The 19,251-nt window shown below is 52.6% G+C and overlaps 1 protein-coding gene across 4 annotated transcripts in view; it reads left to right on the top strand.

Annotated features, from left to right (window-relative positions):
• The window catches only part of LOC140386569 (uncharacterized), a 38,381-nt gene that overhangs the window by 7,492 nt on the left and 11,638 nt on the right, over positions 1–19,251 (top strand). For 3 of the 4 annotated variants that reach the window (XM_072469002.1, XM_072468999.1, XM_072469001.1), the window contains exons 4-5: positions 3,029–3,151; positions 17,319–17,365. In XM_072469002.1, coding sequence (XP_072325103.1) covers positions 3,029–3,151; positions 17,319–17,365 — 170 coding nt within the window. The remainder of the gene's footprint in view (positions 1–3,028; positions 3,152–17,318; positions 17,366–19,251) is intronic. The other variant, XM_072469000.1, reaches the window with a different exon arrangement.

The raw sequence follows: 19,251 nt of genomic DNA, 5'->3' as shown, positions 1-19,251 counted from the left end.
ACTAGTGAATGTATGCGCCCGATCTGGGACGATGCCGGATTCATGAGGTGCATGTTGGGTCAGATTCCGGACCTGGAGACGGGGAGTTTGATAATGGGGGGGGGGGGGAATTCAACACGGTGTTGGACTCAGCATTGGACCGCTGCAGGTCCAAGACGGGTAAGAGGCCGGTGGCAGCCAAGGTGCTCAGGGGGTTTATGGACCAGATAGGGGGAATGGACCCATGGAGGTTTGCCAGGCCGGGGGCCAGGGAATTTTTTATTTTGCACGCGCATAAGGCCTATTCCAGGATAGATTTCTTCACTATGAGTAGGGCACTAATCCCGAGAGTGGAGGGCTCGGAATATTCGGCCATAGCTATCTCAGATCGTGCCCCACATTGGGTGGGGCTGGAGTTGGGGGAGGAGAGGGACCAGCGCCCGCTGTGGCGCCTCGATGTGGGACTGTTGGCGGATGAGGAGGTGTGCGGGCGGATCCAGGGGTGCATTGAAAGATATTTGGAGGCTAACGACAATGGGGAGGTGCAGGTGGGGGTGGCCTGGGAGGCGCTGAAGGCGGTGGCCAGGGGCGAGCTAATCTCCACTAGGGCCCATAAGGAGAGGGAGAGATTGGTGGGGAGATATTAAGGGTGGATAGGAGGTATGCAAAGGTCCCCGAGGAGGGATTACTCAAGGAGTGACAAAGCCTCCAGGCGGAATTCGACCTGTTGACTACCAGGAAGGCAGAGGTGCAGTGGAGGAAAGCGCAAGGGGCGGTGAACGAATATGGGGAGGAGAAGGTGAGCCGGATGTTGGCACATCAGCTTCGGAAGCGGGAGGCAGCGAGGGAGTTTGGGGGAGTTAGGGATAGAGGGGGAACATGGTGCGGAGTGCGGTGGGTCTAAATGGGCAATTCAGGGACTTTTATGAGGAGGTGTATAGGTCTGAGCCCCCGACGGGGAGGGGGAATGCGCCGATTTTTGGATTGGCTGAGGTTCCCGAGGGTGGAAGAGGAACAGGTGGTTGGGCTAGGGGCACCGATTGGGTTGGAGGAGATGGTTAAGGGATTGGGGAGCCTGCAGGCAGGGAAGGTCCCGGGGCCGGATGGGTCCTCGGTGGAATTCTACCGGATGTACATGGACCTGTTGGGGGCCCACTACTAGTGAGGACTTTCAATAAGGCGAGGGAGGGAGGGACCCTGCCCCCGACAATGTCCAGGGCGTGATCTCGCTGATCCTGAAGCGGGACAAGGACCCATTACAGTGTGGGTCATACAGGCCGATCTCAATGCTCAACGTCGACGCAAAGTTGTTGGCGAAGGTGCTGGCTACCAGAATTGAGGACTGTGTCCCGGGGGTGATTCACGAGGAGCAGACAGGATTTGTGAAGGGTAGGCTGTTGAACACCAATGTGCGGAGGCTTCTCAACGTAATTATGGTGCCTGCAGTGGAGAGGGAAGCGGAGGTCGTGGCGGCTATGGACGTGGAGAAGGCCTTCGATAGGGTGGAGTGGGAGTATCTTTGGGAAGTGCTGAGGAGGTTTGGGTTCGGGGAGGGGTTCATCAGTTTGGTTAGGCTACTTTATGAAGCCCCGGTGGCGAGTGTGGTCACGAACCGGCAGAGGTCGGAATACGTTCGGCTGTACCGGGGGACGAGGCAGGGGTGTCCCCTATCCCCCTTGTTGTCCGCATTGACAATTGAGCCTTTGGCCATGGCACTGAGGGAGTCCAGGAACTGAAGGGGACTGGTTCGGGGGGGAGAGGAACACTGGGTCTTGCTGCATGCCGATGACCTGTTATTGTATGTGGCAGAACCAGTGGAGGGGATGCCGGAGGTTATGCGGATCCTGAGGGAGCTCGGGGACTTTTCCGGATATAAGCTTAACGTAGGGAAGTGTGAGCTCTTTGTGATTCACCCAGGGGACCAGGGAAAGTGGATAGACGAGCTTCCGCTGAAGAGGGCGGAAAGGAGCTTTCGGTACCTGGGGATCCAGGTGGCGAGGAGTTGGGGGGCCCTGCACAAGTTCAATTTGACGCGGCTGGCGGAGCAGATGGAGGAGGAGTTTAAAAGGTGGGATATGTTGTCACTGTCGTTGGCGGGTAGGGTGCAGTCGGTGAAAATGACGGTCCTTCCGAGGTTCCTCTTTGTATTCCGGTGCCTTCCAATTCTGATCCCCAAGGCCTTTTTTAAGCGGGTAAGCAGGAGTATAATGGGATTAGTGTCGGCGAATAAGAACTCGAGGGTAAAAAGGGTGTTTCTGGAGCATAGCAGGGACAGAGGAGGGCTAGCGTTGCCCAATCTATGTGGGTACTACTGGGCTGCCAATGTGGCGATGTTCCATAAGTGGGTAATGGAGGGGGAGGGGGTGGCGTGGAAGAGGCTGGAGATGGCGTCCTGTGTGGGCACGAGTCTGAGAGCGCTGGGCTCCCGCCGTCAAGGTACACCACAAGTCCGGTGGTGGCGGCGATTCTGGGGAAGGGGGGTGGGCGAGGGGGGAGAATGGGGTTTTCGGGTATTTTTTTTTTTGTTTCATGGGTTTGTACATTGAGTGAATTTGCAATATTAGTGTACGATGTTGATCTGGGTGGTCTATGCTTTTCTTTTTTCTGTAAGGCGGGGAGGGGTTTGTTGAAAATTTGCTAAAATTCAATTAGTGTACGATGTTGATCTGGGTGTTCTATGCTTTTCTTTTTTCTGTAAGGGGGGGGGGTTTGTTGAAAATTTGCTAAAATTCAATTAAAATACATATTTTTTTTAATGTACATGACCTCCGACCACCAGGTGGCAGTGTAAACCTACCAGGTGACTGTGCATCGGGGAGTTGGGAGTAAGTTGTGTTGGTGGATAGACGTATTTTGCAATAACTCTCGCATTGTGTTAGTAGTTTGTTATATATTTATATTCAGTTATTTTTACCATAAATTTACAATAAAGTACTTCATTCATACCGGCCAGACTACAGAACATGGCACACGTGTATCATATAGGAATGATTCAGACCATCATGGTGATGATCGTTTGATGAAAATAATCCTTCACCTTTTCTTTCAGAATCTTCTTCCCACTCCCCAATCATTGTGTGCGTCATCCTGGCCATTATTGGGGTTGTGTGCTTAATAACCACAGTGATTCTCATTTACAGAAGGTGCACGCCCATTCTGCAAGAACAGCCTGGTAAGATTCGGATTGTCCAGTGAACATTCTGGAGATATATGAAACCCAGAGAGAGAGAGACAAAGAGAGAGAGAGACAGACAGAGAGAGGTCTGTGTGTCCGGCAGGTGCCCTTATCCTGTGTACCTGCCTCCATTTGGTTTCTGTCTAAACAGATACTACCAGAGGCTACTGCATAAACTGCTCAAGCAGATCACTCATGGGATGGAGGGATCGCTGGCTTGGCCAGCATTTATTGTCCTTCCCTAATTGCCCCTTGAGAAAGTCGTGGGGAGCTGCCTTCTTGAACAGCTCCAGGATAACGCCCAGTGACCCTAACAGAACTGCTGATATATTTCCAAGTCAGGAGGGTGAGTGACTTGGAGGGGAATCTCCAGATCATGGTGTTCCCTGGAATCTGCTGCTCTAGTCCTTCTAGATGGTCGTGGTCTTGGATTTGGAACGTGCTGTTGAAGGAGGATTGTTGATTTCCTGCAGCGCATCTTATAAATGGTGCACACAAAGAATCATTCTTTTTTAAAATAAATTTAGAGTACCCAATTATTTTTTCCAATTAAGGGGCAATTTAGTGTGGCCAATCCACCTATCCTGCACATCTTTTGGGTTGTGGGGGCGAAACCCACGCAGCCACGGGGAGAATGTGCAAATTCCACACGGACAGTGACCCAGGGCCGGGATTCGAACCCGGGTCCTCAGTGCCGTAGGCAACAATGCTAACCATTGTGCCAACGTGCTGCCCAAAGGATCACTCCTTAACCTAGCGATACAGCAAAGGAAGGAGCATCAGTTCTGCTGAGAGCTTTGGCAACTAATACAGAAGAGGAACGTGTTGGGTTGAACTGGGAATGGGAGCCATGTGTGTGAAAGGCATGGTCTGTTAAACTGCAGGTTCAATAGTCAGTTCCATTAACTTGTTCAGGAATAGATATTGATTGTGGTGTCGAATAAGTGGGAAAGTAACTGTTTGGTGCCCTCACGTGTGCCCATTATGTCATTGTAAAGGAATCAATTGTCCAATAGGAGCAAGTTAGCAGAAAAATAAATGCTTAAATTGAACTGGACAGGGGAGATTTGTTTCCCACTTTAATATATGTTGTGTCTGTATGCATGTCTGTTTGAGATTGTGAGTGGGTGTGTGTTTGTATATATGAGATTGTGAGTTTGTGAGCATGTGTGAGTGTTTATTTGACTGTGCGCATGCTGGCATTGTGTGCACATATTAAGACCCCGACCAGACCACAACATTTGTTAGGGTACCAGACCAGAACTCCAAAAGCTTTGTGTATAATTTGTAAATCTGTGAGGAAAAAATATTTCTCTCCAGGAGTGATCCAAGTGACAAATAGGGATATGTTATATGAAAGCAATCTTCACTCTTTAAGCAGGATTAAACACATTAACATTACAGAAAATAGTTTTTCAATTAGCAGTTGAACAGTTCTTCAAATAAAAGGAAACCCTTTTCCCACTAACTTATACCTTTTCTTTTAAAAAAAAAAAAAATCATTTTTATTAAAGGTTTTCATAAAATATCAATAACAAAATGAGAAAGAAAAAAGAACCCAACAGGGTTAAGTACAAAACACAATCTAAAAAAGCAACCCCCCAAACCCCGCCCCCGCCGTACATAAATAATAAATTAACATTTACACCCCGACTTAACACAACAGATCCTCCAGTGTAAATAACATAAACAAAAATGAAGTAACCCCCCCCCCCCCCCCCCCGAGCTGCTGCTGCCATTGACCAATGTCTATCGTTCTGCCAGAAAGTCTAAGAACGGTTGCCACCGCCTAAACACCCTTGTACCGTCCCTCTCAAGGCGAATTTCACCCTCTGCAATTTAATGAACCCTGCCATATCGCTGATCCAGGATTCCACGCTTGGGGACCTCGCATCTTTCCACTGAAGGAGAATCCTTCGCCGGGCTACCAGGGATGCAAAGGCCAGAATTCTGGCCTCTTTCGCCTCCTGCACTCCCGGCTCCTCTGCCACCTCAACTATTGCGAGCCCCCAGCCCGGTCTGACCCTGGATTCTACCACCCTTGACACCGTCCTCGCTACGCCCTTCCAAAATTCCTCCAGTGCTGGGCATGCCCAGAACATATGGATGTGATTTGCTGGGCTCCCTGAGCACCTAACACACCTGTCCTCACCCCCAAAGAACCGGCTCATCCTTGTCCCGGTCATGTGTGCCCTGTGCAGAACCTTTAACTGTATGAGGCTGAGCCTCGCGCACGAAGAGGAAGAATTCACCCTCCTGAGGGCATTTGCAAGAGGAAGAATTCACCCTCCTGAGGGCATTTGCCCCCGTCCCCTCTTCGATCTCCTCTCACAACTCCTCCCACTTACCTTTCAACTCCACCACCGAGGCCTCCTCCTCCTCCTGCATCACCTGGTAAGTTTCCGAGATCTTCCCCACTCCCACCCACCCCCCCGAGAGCACCCTGTCCTGTACTGTGTGTGGCAGTAGCCGCGGGAATTCCACCACCTGTCGTCTGGCAAACGCCCTTACCTGTAAGTACCTGAAGGTGTTCCCCGGGGGGGAGCCCGTACTTCTCCTCCAGCTCACCCAGGCTCGCGAACTTCCCGTCCACAAACAGGTCCCTCAACGTTCGTATCCCTGCCCTGTGCCACCCCGAAAACCCTCCACCTGTTCTTCCTGGGGCGAACTAGTGGTTCCCCCGTAATGGGGTCCATGCCGAGGCCCCAACGTCCCCCCTATGCTGCCTCCACTGCCCCCAGATTTTGAGGGCCCCCACCACCACCGGGCTCGTGGTATACCTCCTTGGAGGCAGCGGCGCCGTTGCCAGCGCCCCCAGACTCGTACCCACATAGGACGCCGTCTCCAGCCTCTTCCATGCAGCCCCCTCCCCCTCCATCACCCACTTGCGCACCATTGTCACATTGGCGGCCCATTAGTACCCACAGAGGTTGGGCAGCGCCAGTCCCCCCTATCTCTAATCCGCTCCAGGAACACCCTTCTCACCCTCTGAGTCCCTCGTGCCCACACAAACCCCATTATACTCCTGTTAACCCGCCTGAAAAAAGCCTTCGGTATAAACACGGGGAGGCACTGGAACAGGAACAAAAACCTTGGGAGCACCGTCATTTTGATTGACTGCATCCTACCTGCCAAGGACAGCGGCAACGCGTCCCACCTCTTGAACTCTTCCTCCATTTGCTCCACCAGCCTTGTAAAGTTAAGCCTATGCAGGGCCCCCCAGCTCCTGGCCACCTGGGCCCCCAAATATCTGAAGCTCCTCTCCGCCCTTTTTAGTGGGAGCTCACCAATCGCCCTCTCCTGGTCCCCTAGCTGAACTACGAACAGCTCGCACTTCCCCATATTGAGCTTGTACCCCGAAAAGTCCCCGAATTCCCGAAGGATCCTCATTACCTCCGGGATTCCCCCCACCGGGTCCGCCACATATAGCAGCAAGTTGGCCGCATAGAGCGACACCCTATGCTCCTCCCCACCCCGCACCAACCCCCTCCAGTTCCCCGACTCTCTCAGTGCCATAGCCAGGGGTTCAATCGCCAGTGCGAAGAGCAGGGGGACAGGGGACACCACTGTCTCGTCCCTCGGTGCAACCGAAAGTACCCGGACCTCGACATCGGGACCTCATACAACAGCCTAACCCACCTGACAAACCCCTCTCCAAACCCAAACCTCTTCAGCACCTCCCACAGGTACCCCCACTCTACCCTAACGAAGGCTTTCTCAGTCCATCGCCACCACTATCTCCGCCTCCCCTCCCTCGCCGGCAACATGATAATGTTCAAAAGCCTCCGCACATTCGCGTTCAACTGTCTCCCCTTCACAAACCCCGTCTGGTCTTCATGGATGATCTGCGGCACAGAATCCTCAATCGTCGTGGCTAAGACCTTCGCCAGCACTTTGGCATCGACATTTAGCAAGGAAATCGGTCTGTAAGACCCACATTGCAGGGGATCCTTGTCCTGCTTCAGGATCAAGGAGATCAGTGCCCGGGACATCGTCGGGGGCAAAGCCCCCCCCCCCCCCCCCCCCTCCCTTGCCTCATTAAAGGTCCTAACTAACAGCGGGCCCAACAGATCCATATATTTTTTATAGAACTCGACCGGGAAACCGTTCGGCCCCGGTGCCTTCCCCGCCTGCATCCTTCCTATCCCTTTGATCAGCTCCTCCAGCCCAATCAGGGCCCCCAGTCCTGCCACCAGTCCCGCTTCCACCTTTGGAAACCTCAATTGGTCCAGGAAACGGCCCATCCCTCCCTCCTCCCGTGGGGGCTCGGATCAGTACAATTCCTCGTAGAAGTCCCTGAAGACCCCATTGATGCCAACCCCACTCTGCACCACGCTCCCTCCCCTGTCCTTAACTCCCCCGATCTCCCTAGCTGCATCCCGCTTCCGAAGCTGATGCGCAAGCATCCAGCTTGCCTTTTCCCCATACTCGTAGACCGCCCCCTGGGCCTTCCCCCACTGCTCCTCCGCCTTCCTCCTGGTGGTCACCAGGTCAAATTCGGCCTGGAGGCTGCGCCTCTTCCTCAACAAGCCTTCCTCAGGCTCTTCCGCATACCTCCTCTACCCTCACCATCTCCCCCACCAGCCTCTCCCTCTTCCCCCCCCCCCCGTTCTTTGTGGGCCTTAATGGAGATCAGCTCTCCCCTCACCACCGCCTTCAGTGCCTCCCATACCATCCCCACTCGGACCTCCCCGTTGTCGTTGGTCTCCAAGTACCTCTCTATACTTCCTCGGACCCGCTCGCTCACCTCCTCGTCTGCCAACAGCCCCACCTCCAAGCGCCACAGCGGGCGCTGGTCCCTCTCCTCCCCCATCTCCAAGTCCACCTAATGCGGGGCGTGTGTACCTACCGAAATTATCTGCCACAATGCTCGACGCCTCGAATGACACCTCCTTTCCCACCAAGATCACCACCCCTCGATTTTTGGCATCTAGCCCCGAGTGAAACACCTGACCTACCCACCCTTTCCTCAGTCTTACCTGGTCTGCCACCTTCAGGTGTGTCTCCTGGAGCATAACCACATCCGCCTTGAGCCCCTTCAGGTGCGCGAACACGCGGGCCCGCTTAACCGGCCCATTCAATCCCCTTATATTCCAGGTTATCAGCCGGATCAGGGGGCTACCCGCCCCCCTCCCCCACCGACTCGCCATGACCCCTCCTCGGCCAGCCACGCGCCCGCACCCCACACCCGACCCGTTCCCCACAGGAGCATACCCCCGTCTCGGGGACCCCTCCCCCCCCCCCCCCCCCCCACTTGCTCCAGTTCCTCCTTGACATTAGCAGCAGCAACTTGATATCCCCCCCCGCCGGCTAGGACCCATCCTAGCTGGCTTACTCCCCCCATTGCACCTCCGCAAGTCAGCTGACTCCTGCTGACCCCGGCTAATCCCGCCTCCCCTTCGACTCCTCACATTGTGTGGCACACCCTCCTCTCCCGCTCCCCACCCACAGGCTCTCCCCCTCCCCCCTCCGTTCTAAGTGCGGGAAACAATCCTCACTTCCCCCAGGCCCCGCCCCCCCAGTCTTCAACGCGGGAAAAAAGCCCGGACTCTCCACCTACCAGGCCCCGCCACCAACCAAAACAGTGCCCAACCCACCCCATCCACCCTCCCCAACCCGAAAGAGAAAAACACAGAGAAAAAGAAACCCAAAGCAATGCAAAGGCCCCCCCCCCCCCCCGAACCAAAAATAGACATAACATATCCACCGCAGTCCCCAATCGCCCATCCCGACCCTCAGCCTGTGTCCAGCTTCTCGGCCTGAACAAAGGCCCACGCCTCCTCCGGAGACTCAAAATAATGGTGCCGGTCCTTGTAGGTAATCCACAGTCGCGCCGGCTGCAACATGCCAAACTTCCCCCTCCCCCCCCCCCCCCCCCCCCAAATCCTGTGCAGCACCGCCTTCGCTCGATTGTACCCGGCCCTCCTCTTCGGCACCTCCGCACTCCAGTCCTGATATGTCCGAACCTCCACGTTCTCCCACCTGCTGCTCCTCTCCTTCTTGGCCCACCTGAGCACACACTCCCGATCGACGAACCGATGGAACCGCACCAGCACCGCCCGCGGAGGCTTGTTATCCTTGGGCCTCCTCGCCAACACTCTATGGGCCCCTTCCAGCTCCACCCTCCCCAACCCGAAAGAGAAAAACACAGAGAAAAAGAAACCCAAAGCAATGCAAAGGCCCCTCCCCCCCCCCGAACCAAAAATAGGCATAACATATCCACCGCAGTCCCCAATCGCCCATCCCGACCCTCAGTCTGTGTCCAGCTTCTCGGCCTGAACAAAGGCCCACGCCTCCTCCGGAGACTCAAAATAATGGTGCCGGTCCTTGTAGGTAATCCACAGTTAAAGCCATATACTGATGGGGAGCTATTATTAACTCCTTCCCACACCGGGAAACGTCGAAAAAGTGTCCTTGAGGGCCCTGAAAAGAGCCCAAAAGTCCGTTTTTGCGGGAGCCGCCGAATGTGCGACTTAGCTCCGCATAGCCGCAACCCGAAGTCTCAAGAGGGAAGTCTTTTGGCAGTGTTCGGTACACCAATCTGCCCCCAAAAGTCTGTGGCAACTCCTGAAAAAGGTCTGAGAGTCTGTTCCAGACGGGAGCTGCCGAATGCGCGACCTACTCCTCCATGGCCGCCACCGGAAGCCTCTTCCCCGCTTCTTCAATGGCATTGGTGAGATCTTTTCATAGTTGTTCCCTCTGCTGCTAGAATTCACCTTTAATAAAGGCCCTCCAGTCAGCTTGCAGCTTTAAGCTTGCCCTTCCCCCGCCTGCATGCTGGAAGAGGCTTTGTTTATCCTGCAGTTAAGCCAAATCTTTTACTGTTTCTGCCGGGTCTGGTAACCAAGAGACATACCATACCTGTGGGACACTGTCGGGAGAATGTTGCAGTCTTCTTCCCACACCGGGAAATGTCAAACACATGCCGTGGGGGCCCTGTATAGAGCCCAAATGTCCGTTCCAAGCGGGAGCTACCGAACATGCGACCTAGCTCTGCATAGCCGCACCCGGAAGTCCTCATACCATTTCTATTCTGCCTCCAATTAAGCAAAGCACATCATAGGTCAAAAGCCACTTATAAATAAAGTTAGCAAACACAGGGTTACTTGCAGTACACTTGTATAGAGATTTATTGTAAAGTCTACTTGAAGCGAGAAAGAGAAATCCTTTCAAGAAACAGCCTGCAGATCCTCCTGTCTGTATCAAAAGCTGCTGCTCAGCTTAAAATGACGAGCAAACAAAATGCTAAATTGCCTGCTACCGACCTGGCTCCTTCTACTAATTGCATCATCTTTGTCCCACTCAGATTCCCTGACCTGCTTACCTGAATCTAAACGCAATGTCTCAAATTATCTATTCTTCAGGAAATCTCCAACAATCATAACAAAATTCCATTAGGCCTCTCTTTGTAAACAAATACCTGATTGGAATGAATGATGATCGCACTTTTACGACATCTTAACTGCACTTTTTGCAGACAGACCTTTAGGTTAAACCAGGATTTAAAAAAATATATTACTGCAACAGATATATGTATACCTTCAGCCGGCCCTTTTATAACACCCCCTTTTAGAAAATGAACCGGCAATATGTAAAGGTGTCTTCATTTTCAAAACCCTTTTAACTTTAAACATTACTCATTACTAAATGCCACTAATACCCATCTTATTATATTTATACATGCAAGAAAAGCATTAGTCCATTTCAGTCTCTCTTCCAACTCTGAGTGTCCCATCCTTCTTACATTTCAAAATTACGATAAATCATCTGCAATCATGTTTTCTCTCACTGATACATGTATAATTTGTAAGTTAAATGTTTGTAGTAATAAACTCCATCTAAACAGTCTTGCATTTCGATCTTTTAACTTCTCCAGAATCTTGAATAGATTATAGTCTGTATATACAATTGTCTCTGGTGAATTGTTAGCAATATAAACGTCAGAACATTACGAGGACAATACGAAACTCAATGTCTCCGTCTCAATGGTAAACTATTTCTTTTGTGAATATTTAGTTTTCTGCAAAAAAATAACCAACAGTTCGTTCTACCCTTTTATCATCTACTTGTAACAGTACAGCACCAACATCCATTCCACTCACATCAATGGCCACCTTCAATTGCTTGGCATAATTCAATGTCACCAAAACTGGTGCAGTGGTTAACACAGTTTTCAGATTGTCAAATGCCTCCTGACATTCTGACGTTCAGTGACGTTTCCTGTGCTTTTTCAGAATTTCCAGTAGAAATCACTCATACCGAGAAATCTCAGAACTTCTCTTCTCATTGTGTGTCTGTGTATTTGAGTGTGTGAGTGCGAGAGTGTGTGCATTGTATGAATTTGTGTGTGAATGCATGTGTATCTGTAGGTGGGTGCCCGTGTGAGCATGTTTCAGTGTGTGTGCCTATACATGTGTGAGTGTGTGCATGTAAGAGTCTGTATGAGTGTCAGTGTGTGTGGGTGTGCTGTGTGTGAGTGCAAGAGTGTGTGCATTGTATGAATTTGTGCATGTGAGTGCATGTGTGTATCTGTGGGTGGGTGTCCGTGTGAGTGTGTGTGTGTGGTACCCTCAATAACGACGCTTAGAGTGTAAACGGTAAAGAAGGCTTTAATAGACTAAGAACTATGTTAGAGCTGAGACATGTGCTAACTGCTGCACAGCCCACAAGGCAGCCCCTTATATATGGCTCACAGTTGGGCGGAGCCAGAGGCGGAGTCCCCAGGGTTCCAAGCCCGGGCTGAAAGAGGACATCACCTTACATGATGACAAGGCAGTAAACATTCATCACATTCACCACCTGTTTAAAAAGAGTCCGGCGGGGGTGAAGTGCCATCATAGGTCCATCCGTCTCGGTGGCCGGATCGTCCTCATCGACCTCCTCAGTTCGGGCGGTGGTGCGGCGGGCACGGACGTCCCGGTTGAGGGTACATCCGGGAGCACAGCGGCCGGAGCTTCGGTCTGGGTCGGGGCAGGTGAACTAGGCAGGGCCAGGGGTAGCGGTGCCAGCGCCGGCAGGGTGTGTAAAGGGGGGGCGGTAGGTGCTCACCAACGGGGGGTAGGGCCGGAAGGTGGTGTGTTGTAGGGGGCGGCGGGTCCTGCAGGGCAGCGGCGCGGGAAGTGGCGTCTGTAGTGGGGGATCCAGCGGGTGCCAGATCCTGGCGGGAATCCGTATCTTGCCTGCCGTCGGGGTACTCAATGTACGAGTAACTGGGGTTGGCGTGGAGCAGTCGGACCTTTTCAACCAGGGGGTCCGTTTTATGGCTCCTCGTGTGCCTCCGGAGAAGAACAGGTCCCGGAGCCATCAGCCAAGGTGGAAGCGAGACCCCGAAGGTAGACTTCCTGGGGAAGACAAACAATCGGTTGTGAGGGGTCTCATTCGTGGCCGTGCAGAGGAGTGACCTAATGGAGTGGAGGGCATCGGGTAGGACCTCCTGCCAGCGGGTAGTTGGGAGACTTCTCGACTGCAGGGCCAGAAGGACAGCCTTCCACACTGTCGCGTTCTCCCTCTCCACTTGCCCGTTTCCCCGCGGGTTATAACTGGTCGTTCTGCTCAAGGCGATGCCTTTGCTGAGCAGATACTGACGCAGTTCATCGCTCATGAACGATGTACCCCGGTCGCTGTGGATATAAGCGGGGAAACCGAACAGAGTGAAGATGCTGTGCAGTGCCTTAATCACGGTGGCTGAGGTCATGTCGCGGCAGGGAATGGCGAATGGGAAACGGGAGAACTCATCGATAATGGTGAGGAAATAGGCATAACGATTGGTGGACGGGAGGGGCCCCTTGTAGTCCACGCTCAGTCGCTCAAAGGGACCCGAGGCCTTCACGAGCCGTACCTTGTCTGGCCGGTAGAAGTGCGGTTTGCACTCCGCACAGATCTGGCAGACCCTGACCATGGCCTTGACCTCCTTGGTTGAGTAAGGTAGCTTGCGGGACTTGATAAAATGGACGAGCCGGCTATCCCCCGGGTGGCAGAGGTCATTGTGGATGGCTTGCAGGCGGTCGTCCTGCGTGTTGGCACATGTGCCGTGGGACAGGGCATCTGGGGGCTCGTTGAGCTCCCCTGGACGATACTTGATATCATACGTGTAGGTGGAGAGTTCGATCCTCCACCTCATAACTTTATCATTTTTTATTTTGCCCCGTTGGCGTGTTATCGAACATCTAGGCAACTGACCGTTGGTCGGTGACGAGGGTAAACCTCCTACATGCGAGGTAGTGTCTCCAGCGCCGCACAGCCTCCACAATGGCTTGTGCCTCCTTTTCGACTGCAGAGTGTCGAACCTCGGAGGCGGTGAGGGTTCGGGAGAAGAACGCTACTGGTCTGCCTGCCTGATTGAGGGTAGTACCCAGGGCGATGTCTGATGCATTGCTCTCTACCTGGAAAGGAATGGTTTCGTCCACCGCGTGCATAGCGGCCTTGATGATGTCGGCCTTGATGCGGTTGAAGGCCAATTGAGCCTCAGCCGAGAGGGGAAAAATGGTGGTCTTTATGAGTGGGCGGGCTTTGTCCGCATACTTGGGGACCCACTGGGCGTAATAAGAGAAACGCCCCAAGCACCTTTTGTGGGCCTTGAGGCTGCGGGGGAGAGGGAGTTCCTTAAGGGGGCGCATGCGGTCGGGGTCGGGACCTAGGACACCGCATTCCACGAATTAGCCGAGGATGGCTAGCCGGGTGGTGTGGAAAACACATTTTTCCTCGTTATAGGTCAGGTTAAGGGCTCGGGCGGTCTGGAGGAACTTTTCGAGGTTAGCGTCATGGTCCTGCTGGTCATGGCCGCAGATGGTGACATTGTCCAATTACGGGTATGTAGCCCGCAAACCGTACTGGTCCACCATTTGGTCCATCGCCCTTTGAAAGACGGAGACCCCATTTGTGACACCGAAGAGGACCCTGAGGAAGTGGAAGAGCCGGCCGGCTGCTTCGAAGGCAGTATAGGGGCGGTCTTTTGGTCGGATGGGGAGCTGGTGGTAGGCGGATTTGGGGTCGACCGTGGAAAAGACTCGGTATTGGGCGATCCGATTTACCATTTCCGCGATGCGAGGAAGGGGGTACGCATCAAGCTGCGTGAATCGGTTTATGGTCTGGCTATAATCAACGACCATCCGTTTCTTCTCCCCGGACCGGACTACCACCACTTGCGCTCTCCAAGGGCTGTTGCTAGCCTCGATGACCCCCTCTCCCAGTAAACGCTGGACCTCTGACTTGATAAAAGTCATATCTTGGGCACTGTTGCGCCGGCTCCTGGTGGCGACTGGCTTACAGTTGGGAGTGAGGTTCGCGATTAGCGAGGGGGATGCGACTTTCAGTGTCGCAAGGCAGCATACCGTGAGGGGGGGGCAAGGGTCCGCCGAACTTCAGATGGGGTGGATGTAGGGAAGTTGTTTCCATTAGCAGGGGAGACTAGGACCCGAGGGCACAGCCTTAGAATAAAAGGGAGTCACTTTAGAACAGAGATGAGGAAAAATTTCTTCAGCCAGAGAGTGGTGGGTCTGTGGAATTCATTGCCACAGAGGGCGGTGGAGGCCGGGACATTGAGTGTCTTTAAGACAGAAGTTGATAAATTCTTGATTTCTCAAGGAATTAAGGGCTATGGAGAGAGAGCGCGGGTAAATGGAGTTGAAATCAGCCATGATTGAATGGTGGAGTGGACTCGATGGGCCGAATGGCCTTCCACTTCTATGTCTTATGGTCAGGCTTCGGTGGCTGTACTGGAAATCCAGTCCGAGCAGCAGGGGGGCACAGAGGTGAGGGAGGATATAAAATTTGAAACGGGTGTATTTGGCGCCTTGGATCGAGAGATCCGCAATACAGTACCCCTTGATTTGTACCGAGTGGGACCCAGATGCGAGGGCTATGGTTTGGGATGCGGGATGAGTGCGTAGGGAGCAGCGCCTTACCGTTACAGCGCCTCTCCGTGCTCCCGGAGTCGAAGAGGCATGCAGTGTCGCGCCCGTTGACCTGGACCTGCATCATAGAGTTCTGCAGGTGTTTTGGCCGTGTTTGGTCGAGGGTGATCACACCCACTCGCGGGTAGTCCGAGTCCTCAGCCGAGTCGGACTCGTAAAATGGCCGCCGCCGTCAGTCGCACGTGTCGGGTTGAGAAGATGGCCGCCGACAAGATGGCCGCTCCCATGATTCGCACGAGGCTGATGACGCGTGAGAAGGGGGCGTGTCGGGTCGGTGCGCAGCCGCATTGCGAGGCTTGAGAGCCTGATTTTCAGTCCGGTTGTTCTTTGTTTTTCTGGCCCCTGGGTCTGGCCAGGCAGACCCTCGCAAATGCCCCTTCTTCCCGCAGTCGCTGCAGATCGCGGAATGGGCTGGGCAGCGTGGGCGTGGGTGTTGGCCCTGTCCGCAGAAGTAGCACGGTGTGCCCCCATGGTCAGTGGGTCGCCGCGTGGCGCAGGCCTGTAATACGGCTGAGTCTGAGGAAGTCCGGGGGGGGGCCTCGCAGAGTCCGCGGGGTACGTACCGAAGTTATGTCGGGCCACCTCCAGCGAGGAGGTGAGCGTTAGCGTGTCCTGGAGGTCTTTTGCCCCGTTTTCGAGCAGCCGCTGCCGGATGTACGTCAAGCGGATTCCGGACACGAAAGCGTCTCTGATGTGCAGGTTCATATGGACTTCCCCTGTCACATCCTGATGGTCACAGTCCCTAGCAAGCGCGGTGAGTTTCTCGACGAATTCATCTAACGATTGCCCCGAGCGCTGCCGGCAGGTAGAGAACAAATGTCTGGCGTGTACCTCGTTGATGGGTTTGACAAACCGCTTGCGGAGTAACTCGACCGCCTCTTCATAAGCCGACGCCTTTTCGAGCGTGGCGGAGATTCTGTGACTCACCCGGACGTGGAGTAGGCTCAGCTTGCGTGGCCCCAGGATGGGAGTCTCTGCAGAGTCCAGGTAGGCCTTGAAGCACCGCAGCCAGTAATAAAAAATTTCCTTTGCCTCCGGTGTCCGTGCTTCCAGGTTGAGCTTCTCTGGTTTTAGGCCTGCGTCCATCCTGATCTAGTTTAGTCTATTAAATTGTGGTACCCTCAATAACGACGCTCAGAGTGTAAACGGTAAAGAAGGCTTTAATAGACTAAGAACTATGCTAGAGCCGAGACATGTGCTAACTGCTGCAGAGCCCACAAGGCAGCCCCTTATATGTGGCTCACAGATGGGCCGAGTCCCCAGGGTTCCATGCCCGGTCTTAAAGGGGACATCACCTTACATGATGACAAGGCAGTAACCGTTCATCACAGTGTGCCTGTACGTGTGTGAGTGTGTGCATGTGAGAGTTTGTGTGAGTGTGTGCGTGTGTGTGTGTGAGAGTTTGAGTGCATGTGCGAGTGTGTGTTTGTGATCATGCTTTTGTGTGTGTGTGTGTATATATGTATGCGAGCGGTTCTGAAGAAAGTCCCAATTCTAGAATCACAGAATGTTGTGCTCAAACCATACAGCCCACTCATGTCTGTGCTGGCTCCTTGCAACAGTAACTGCATTAGTCAGATTTCACCCCATTATCCTGCAAATATTTCATCTTCTGATAATGCCCCAATTCTCGTAATAAATCCTTAATTGAACCTGACCTCCACACACACTCAGAAAATACTTAACGACCCAACCACTACAAGTCTCTGCGGTAAACAATCCCATAGATTCACTATCCACTGAGAGAAGAAATTCCTCCTCAGCTCTGTCTTACGTAGGTGACCCCTTACTCGAGATTGTGCCTTCTGGTCCTAAACTCTCCTACGCGTGGAAGCATCCTATCAGCATCTACCCTGTCAAGCTCCCTGAGAATCTTATATGTCTCAATAATGTTGCCTGTCATTCTTCTAAACACCTATGAGTACAGGCCCAACCTTCTCATCCAGGGAGAACACTCCCAGTTTCACCACTCTATCTATGTCATCCCTGGAATCATTCTTGTTAATCTTTCTCTGCACTCGTTCTAAAACCTTCCTGATGTGCGGTGCCCAGAACAGGGACCAATACTCCAGTTGGAGCTGAGCCAGTGTTTTGCAAAGAGGAATATGGTCATTGGGTATTTTCATATTGCAAGATGGTAAATAATAAATGGCGTTCAGTTAGTAAGTTGTCCGTTTGCAGAACCCAGTGAGTGCTAAATAGTTTTATCAATGTCAATGTTTGTTGTGTTAACTGGTATTTGTTGTTGTCAGCAGTGACCTATGTCAATGTTCCTCTGCCAGGCGGGCATTCTAACCAGGTAAACCCAACTCGTATAAACTCTATTGCGGAGGGGCAGACGGGGTGGGGGGGTGTCAGGGAGGTGAGGGAGGAGGGGGCTACCTCAGAGACATTAACTAATGCTTGATAAACACGGTGTATCTGCTGACCAGGTAACCAGCAGCAGAGACATGAAGCTGATCATCCAGGATCTGAGATTATGCCCCAGTGAAAGCAGACAATGTGGACTGGGAACCCCAACTGGCTCAGATGTGGCCCTGGTCCAATGCTCAGGGTTGGATAGAGAGGATTATTCATATATTTTCCCCAAAATGTACTTTATTTATAAAATTTGTCAAGATACTTAACATAACATTTCACGTTTTGCATTAAGTGCGATGTAGATGATTTATTTTCACTACTGTATGTGGTCTTCTGAGTAATCTCACAATTGCAGCTTATATTTACAATATAATAATACTAATCTTTATTGTCAAAAGTAGGCTTACATTAACACTGCAACGAAGTTACTGTAAAAAGTCCCTAGTCACCATATTCCGATGCCTGTTTGGGTACACAGGGAGAATTCAGAATGCCCAAATTGCCTAACAGCATGTCTTTTGGGATTTGTGGGAGGAAACCGGTGCACCCGGAGGTAACCCACGCAGACACGTGGAGAATGTGCAGACTCCGCACAGTGACCCAAGCAGGGAATTGAACCTGGGACACTGGTGCCCTGAAGCAACAGTGCTAACCACTGTGCTACCATGACCCACAATATGAACTTCACTTTTACGTAGTTTCCAGTCCCTCGGTTCACTATGTCTGAAAGGTCTTAGCGACCTTCCCCCGTTGTGCCTCTGCGGTGGCTGGCCCAAGGTTTAGTACGTAGTCCCTCAGCACGTAGTCCTGGGATTTGGAATGTCCCAGTCTGCAAAACTTGTTCAGGGACAATGCTTTGTACTGGAAGACCAACAGGTTTCGGGTAGGTCAAAGATCGACTTTCAGCGAGTTGATGATGCTCGAACAGAAGTTGGTGTTTATCTTGGTGTGCATCCCTGGGAACAGCCTGCAGAGCACAGAGTCCTGCATCACACAGCTGCTCAGGTGAACCTGACAATAAACACACAAAATTACTGCGTCTCTTCCCAGATCTTCTTTATGATCATTCCAGAATGAGGTGGGCCTCGGTCTCTTCCGTACCACAGCCGCCAGATGTTTTGATGTTTAAATATCACAGACTATCCACCTCAACATTTCAGTCAACAACACTTTCCCACTCCAGAAGCGTTACCTTTGCAAAATCCCTATTACTTTAAAAAAAAATATATATTTATTAAAGTTATTTAACACAATTTTTCTCCCTTACAAACAATAACCCCCCCCCCGTAACAAAAAAAAACGAGAAATCGCGCAGAGCAAGATATATACATGGCACAATGATATATTTACACAGCTTTGTACACTGGCCACCCTCCCAGGCAGTCCCCCCCCCCCCCCCCCCCCCCCCCCCCCCCCCCAAGGTTGCTGCTGCTGCTGACCGACCTTCCTCTAACGCTCCGCGAGATAGTCTAGGAACGGTTGCCACCGCCTGTAGAACCCCTGCGCAGACCCTCTCAAGGCGAACTTAATCCTCTCCAACTTTATGAACCCAGCCATATCATTTCTCCAGGCTGGGGGGCTTCGCTTCCTTCCACATTAGCAAGATCCTTCGCCGGGCTACTAGGGACGCAAAGGCCAGAATGCCGGCCTCTTTCGCCTCCTGCACTCCCGGTTCGTCCACTACTCCAAATATTGCTAGCCCCCAGCTTGGCTTGACCCGGACTTTCACCACCTGAGATATTGCTCCCGCCACTCCTCTCCAGAACCCCTCCAGTGCCGGGCATGACCAAAACATATGGACATGGTTCGCCGGGCTCCCTGAGC

The sequence above is a fragment of the Scyliorhinus torazame genome, chromosome 12 (genome assembly GCF_047496885.1).
Source record: "Scyliorhinus torazame isolate Kashiwa2021f chromosome 12, sScyTor2.1, whole genome shotgun sequence".
Lineage (NCBI taxonomy): Eukaryota > Metazoa > Chordata > Chondrichthyes > Carcharhiniformes > Scyliorhinidae > Scyliorhinus > Scyliorhinus torazame.
Note: the sequence above shows the minus strand (reverse complement) of the source record. Positions and strands in the feature narration are given on the sequence as shown.